General features: G+C 50.6%; 2 protein-coding genes across 2 annotated transcripts; both read left to right on the forward strand.

The window, feature by feature from the left end:
• The first annotated feature begins 872 nt into the window (after positions 1 to 872).
• LOC135640188 (receptor kinase-like protein Xa21) lies at positions 873 to 2,458 on the forward strand. Its single transcript, XM_065154413.1, has one exon. The coding sequence runs from the start codon at positions 953 to 955 to the stop codon at positions 2,456 to 2,458; it is 1,506 nt and encodes a 501-aa protein (XP_065010485.1). The 5' UTR covers positions 873 to 952.
• A 215-nt stretch (positions 2,459 to 2,673) lies between these two features.
• On the forward strand, positions 2,674 to 5,502 carry LOC135640187 (receptor kinase-like protein Xa21). Its single transcript, XM_065154412.1, has 3 exons — positions 2,674 to 3,065; positions 3,154 to 4,832; positions 4,938 to 5,502. The coding sequence occupies exons 1-3, from the start codon at positions 2,686 to 2,688 to the stop codon at positions 5,327 to 5,329; spliced, it is 2,451 nt and encodes an 816-aa protein (XP_065010484.1). The 5' UTR covers positions 2,674 to 2,685; the 3' UTR covers positions 5,330 to 5,502.

Genomic DNA, 5,502 nt, shown 5'->3' on the forward strand with positions numbered 1-5,502 from the left:
GTAGCTCAGCCTCCCACGCAACCCCAGTGGCAATGTCAGACGCCACCAAAGGTACAGTCCTGCCCTGCAGACAGCTACGTCAGCTAACATCAAACCTCCTCTATAAATACCCCTGAGTCCTAAGCAAAAAAGAGGGATGACACACTCAACACACGGAGGTTTCTCCTCCTCATAAACCCCCTCCACATCTTTCGCTAACTTGATCATCGGAGGGGTCGGGTCGAGCACCCCGACCCGACCTTTGTGCAGGTGCGAAGCCTTCGGAGATCCAGCGGGCTCGAGGAGCGCCCCCATATAGACCTCGATCAAATGACTACATGTTTTCAGAGTCAATGTTGTCATTAGTCCATGAATACTTCCATCCATGAATTGATGTGCAATGGTCTTGACTGAGAAGGATTTGGAGAAAAAACCTGGCCCGTCTTCCACGGAGTCCACCATCGACAACTTCCATCCATAAATTGATGTGCCGTAGTCTACATTGACAAGGATTCGAAAAGAAACCTGGCCCGTCTTCCACGAAGACCATCGTGAATACTTCCATCCATAAATTGATGTGCCTTAATCTTGACTGAGACGGAATTGGAAGAAACCTGGCCGGTGTTCAATCCACGGAGACTACCAAGTCGTCACCAGCTTCGTATCATATAAATCTTCTAATATATAATTCATCGAGTGTATGGGAAACCAAAAACTAATGCAATCTTTAAATGAGTGAGATCCCCCATTGTGGCTAACACGAGAAGAAACCATGTCTAACAATGGCCCGACAGGGGATGGCTAACTGCAAAGCCAGTGTGAATCTGTACGTGCGTTGGTAGTCCCCCGCGCACCGGTCTTGCTTGCACAAGCCAATTCGTTCAAACCACGACATTAACCTTTCCACAACACCTAAACGCGTGATAGGAGCCGCCACCTCACCCTGCGCCACCACATCTTAGAGTCGGTTGACATGGAAGACCAGTCCCGAGTCGCCTCGCTGCCGTCGTCTCCACCACGCGCAGCGACCCATGCCACCGGCAACTGCCTCTATATTTTGCCGGTACTCGACCTCTTACCTCATCACTTTGAGGGTGGCGCAATGGAGCTCCCACGAGTACTGCTCACTTCCCAGTACGTACGCATCCTTCTCCTCCTTTTTCTACACTCCCTTTTTTGCCTGTGTCACTCTGCTACCGTAGACCAACCTTCGGGAAGCGAAACCGATCGGGCCGCCCTGCTCGCCGTCAGGGCAGCCATCACCGAAGACCCTCGCGGCATCATGAATTCGTGGAACAATACTGTCCACTTCTGCCAATGGCCGGGCGTCGCATGCGACGATCCCGACCACCGTGAGAGGGTCACCACCTTGGCCTTGGAATCCAAGAGCCTCCGGGGGGTCATCTCCCCTTCCATCGGAAACCTTACCTACCTTGGCTACCTGCTACTCTCAAGCAATTGCTTTTATGGTGAGATACCCCCGGAGATCAGTCGTTTGGCCCAGCTCAAGGACCTCAATCTGAGCTACAACGCCTTGAACGGCACCATTCCTGTTAGTCTTGGCCTCTGCACCAACCTCCTAGGCATCGACTTCACTGGCAATCTCATCCCTGGAAACATTCCCACACAGCTCGGTTCTCTTCTTAAGCTTCTTGTGTTGAACCTCGGGCTTAACAAGCTCGTCGGCGACATCACGCCTTTCCTGGGAAATCTTTCGTCCCTCCAACAACTTGATCTGTCGAGCAACAAGCTCACTGGAGAGATACCATCTTCCTTGGGAAAACTTTCCAATCTCACCTATCTTGATCTCTCAGCCAACAAGCTGGTCGGTGGCGTACCTCCTTCACTTGGGAAACTCTCTTCCCTCCGCATTCTCAGTCTCGCAAGCAATGCCCTCAGTGGAGCCATCCCACCGGATTTGGCAGACCTCTTGACCCTTGAGTTTCTGGATCTATCAAACAACAGCCTTTCTGGAGAGATTCCTCCATCGTTGGGTAGAGTCGTTCCTCTCCAGTACCTCCTTCTCTACAACAACACTCTCACAGGAAGCTTGCCGAATTCCTTGGGGAACCTAGCATCTCTAATTTACCTCTATCTCTCGTCAAATAGTCTCAGTGGGACGATCCCTCCCTCCATCACAAACCTGTCATCTCTTCAAGTTCTGGCTTTGTCATCCAACAAACTCGGAGGGAGGCTGCCGGAGGAAATAGGCCGTCTCACGCGCCTTGAGTTCTTCCTGGTGTCTGAGAATGGATTCTCTGGGAGCGTTCCTTTATCACTCTACAACATATCTTCTTTGCAAACGCTGAGCATGGCGTATAACCAGCTGTCAGGGACACTCCCACTAGATATAGGCGATACTCTACCCGATCTTAGCTTTCTCGTCATGGCCAGCAACCGGCTCGAGGGACAAATTCCATGGTCATTGGCTAACGCTACGTCGCTTCGACAAATCGACCTCGGCCGCAACAATTTCTGATATGGCAAAAAATGGTAAACCCCACTCCCGACAACGCCCCCCGCACGTGGACAGGCGCGGCGCCCCAGGAAGAGCAACGTGGGCAACGATCTGCGTCCGGACGCCAGCCTCACTGAGCCCCTAGCCCATCAGTCAACCCAGCACAGTAGGACGAGACTGAAGTAGGTAGCGGTTGAAGCTCGCCCATACCCTGTGATTCCCCGGTCCCATACGCAAGACTCTCGACGATGTCGGACGCCATCAGAGATACGGCCCCGACCGACGGGATGGCGCGCCCGATAATGCCGAGTTCCCCTATAAACGTCCTCAAGCCAGAGGGAAGAAGGCAGGCTGAACCCCCCGAACAACCGCCACCGCATCTCTCTAACTTAATCGTCGGAGGGGTCGGGTCAAGCCGACCCGACCTTTGTGCAGGTATCAAGCCGAGGACTCCCGTCCGGGACGCACAGCCAAGGGATCCCCACCCGGAGGAAGTCGCTGCATCGCCCCGAGCCCGAGGCCGCCCCGACCGCCCCGGTGGAAGCGCGCATCGCCCCAGGGAGATCCCCGCTATTCGGACCCCCGAACGAGCCGAGACGACCTCTCGGGTCACGGCTAAGAAAAAAAGGTGTTTACACTAACAATTTCAGCGGTCGAATTCCTGCCAATCTCGGGAACCTACAATATCTCAAGCAGGTTTCTCTAGGGAACAACAGCCTCGAAGCCAGAGACGCCGAAGACTGGGAGTTCATCTCTTCCTTGACAAACTGCAGCCACCTGGAGGAACTAAGCCTGATCGAAAATGATCTCGGAGGTGTGCTTCCCGCCTCCATTGCTAATCTCTCGATCCAGCTCAAGAGCCTAACGCTCGGCCGCAACCATATCTCTGGATCTTTTCCTCCCGGCATCAGGAATTTTGTCAACCTGAGTACGCTGAGTCTGAATGAGAACCATTTCACTGGGAGTATTCCTGACTTCCTCGGAGAACTCGTCAACCTGGAAGCTCTGATCTTGTATGGCAACAAGTTCTCGGGTAACATCCCATCCTCACTCGGCAAATTGACTCGATTGAATGAGCTTGTATTGTTCGACAACGACTTGGGAGGCAGCATCCCGGTGAGTCTTGGGAATTGCCAGAATCTGAATTTTTTAGATATCTCTGGCAATCGCCTGAGCGGATCCATCCCAATAGAAGTGCTTAGCATCGGATCCTTGTCGAGCTATCTCGACTTGTCCAACAATCAATTGAACGGAACTCTACCACCGGAGGTCGGCAGGTTGCGCAACACGCCCTTTTTATCTGTCGCCATCAACAGGCTTTCGGGAGGCATTCCAACGACTTTAGGTGATTGTCAATTGCTGGAGTCCCTCAATTTGAGTAGAAATTTCTTCCAAGGAAGCGTTCCTAAATCTCTGAGCAACTTGAAGGGACTCGAGAAGCTGGATCTTTCATCCAATAACTTGTCTGGTTCCTTTCCAGATTTTCTAGCGGGCTTGCCTGACCTGAAACTTCTGAATCTATCTTTCAATGATCTGGATGGTGAAGTGCCGGTAGATAAAATTTTCAGCAATTCTAGCGAGTTTTATGTCGTCGGAAACCACAAACTCTGTGGGGGTATCTCAAGTTTGCATTTGCCTTCTTGCTCAACTCAGACATCCAAGAAGAACCGGTCACTTATTCTTGAAATAACCTTGCCGATTGTGGTTTCACTCTTACTATTTGCTCTGTTTATGACCTGCTGTTACGCGAGAAAGCACAAGAAACTTGGTTTACCTGCAATAGTTTTAGAAAATGTTCCAACAAGATTGTCTTATCTCGAGTTGATGAAGGCAACCGATAACTTCTCCGACGAGAATTTGATTGGCGTTGGAAGCTACTGTTCGGTGTACAGAGGGGTTTTGGGTGATGGCAAAACTCTCGTAGCGATCAAGGTACTGAACCTGGTTCAGCGAGGCGCTTTCAAGGCTTTCGTCGCAGAGTGTGAAGCTTTAAGAAGCATTCGACACCGAAACCTGGTCAAGATCTTGACAACCTGCTCGAGTGTTGATCTTAGAGGTAATGAATTCAGAGCTATCGTGTTTGATTTCATGCCTAATGGGAGTTTGGAGAGTTGGTTGCATCCAGACACAGACAAGAAGATGTACTTCAAGCGATTAGGTCTGCTTCGGAGACTTGACATAGCAATCGATGTTGCTGCTGCGCTGAACTATCTTCATGACCACTGCGAGACGCCAATCATCCACTGTGATCTGAAGCCAAGCAATGTCCTTCTTGATGGCAACATGACTGCTCGTGTGGGAGATTTTGGCCTAGCAAGATTCCTCTTCAATGGCACCGACCGATATCTATCTTCTTCTGTAGCTATGAAAGGTTCCATTGGCTATATGGCTCCAGGTAAACCTTTGAATTAGAAGCTTTTCTGCAAAGTGAGCAGTCTTCTCATTCATCTGCTCGGGACATAATAAGAGGAAATGGTTTTAACGTGTGAATTAAATGCAGAATACGGGATGGGCGGGCTGGTTTCGACTCATGCTGATGTCTACAGCTACGGAGTGCTGCTGCTGGAGCTGTTCACCGGGAGGAGGCCTACAGACGACATGTTTAAGGACGGTCTCACCCTCCAAAAGCACGTCGAGGGAGCCTTTACGAAGGGAGCTCAGGTCACCGGCATTGCTGATCCGTCACTATTCCCCGACGAAGAAGAAGGTGAAGGCGCACCAGTTCTCAAGATCGGAAGTCAAGCGAGTGAAAGGATAACAAGATGCTTAGAATCGGTGCTCATGGTAGGTCTCTGCTGTGCCAAGGAGTCGCCGAGAGAGCGCATCACAATCAAGGATGCTGTGACCAGAATAGAGACGATCAAGAGTCTGCTGCTCACCCCTAAAATGTAGTCTTGGATTGGTATTTACTGTCATAGTTGTTAAGTTCAGATCATACGACACTCCACGTTTAATTCGCTTGTTTTGTGAAGGAGGGTAGTGTGTTTCTTCTGCTTCCTCTGTTCTCTCAGTTTCTGTTGTTATTTCTGTACTCTTAAGAAATAAAAGAATGTTAGTACGAATCA

Source organism: Musa acuminata, chromosome BXJ3-6 (genome assembly GCF_036884655.1).
Source record: "Musa acuminata AAA Group cultivar baxijiao chromosome BXJ3-6, Cavendish_Baxijiao_AAA, whole genome shotgun sequence".
NCBI classification, from domain to species: Eukaryota; Viridiplantae; Streptophyta; class Magnoliopsida; order Zingiberales; family Musaceae; genus Musa; species Musa acuminata.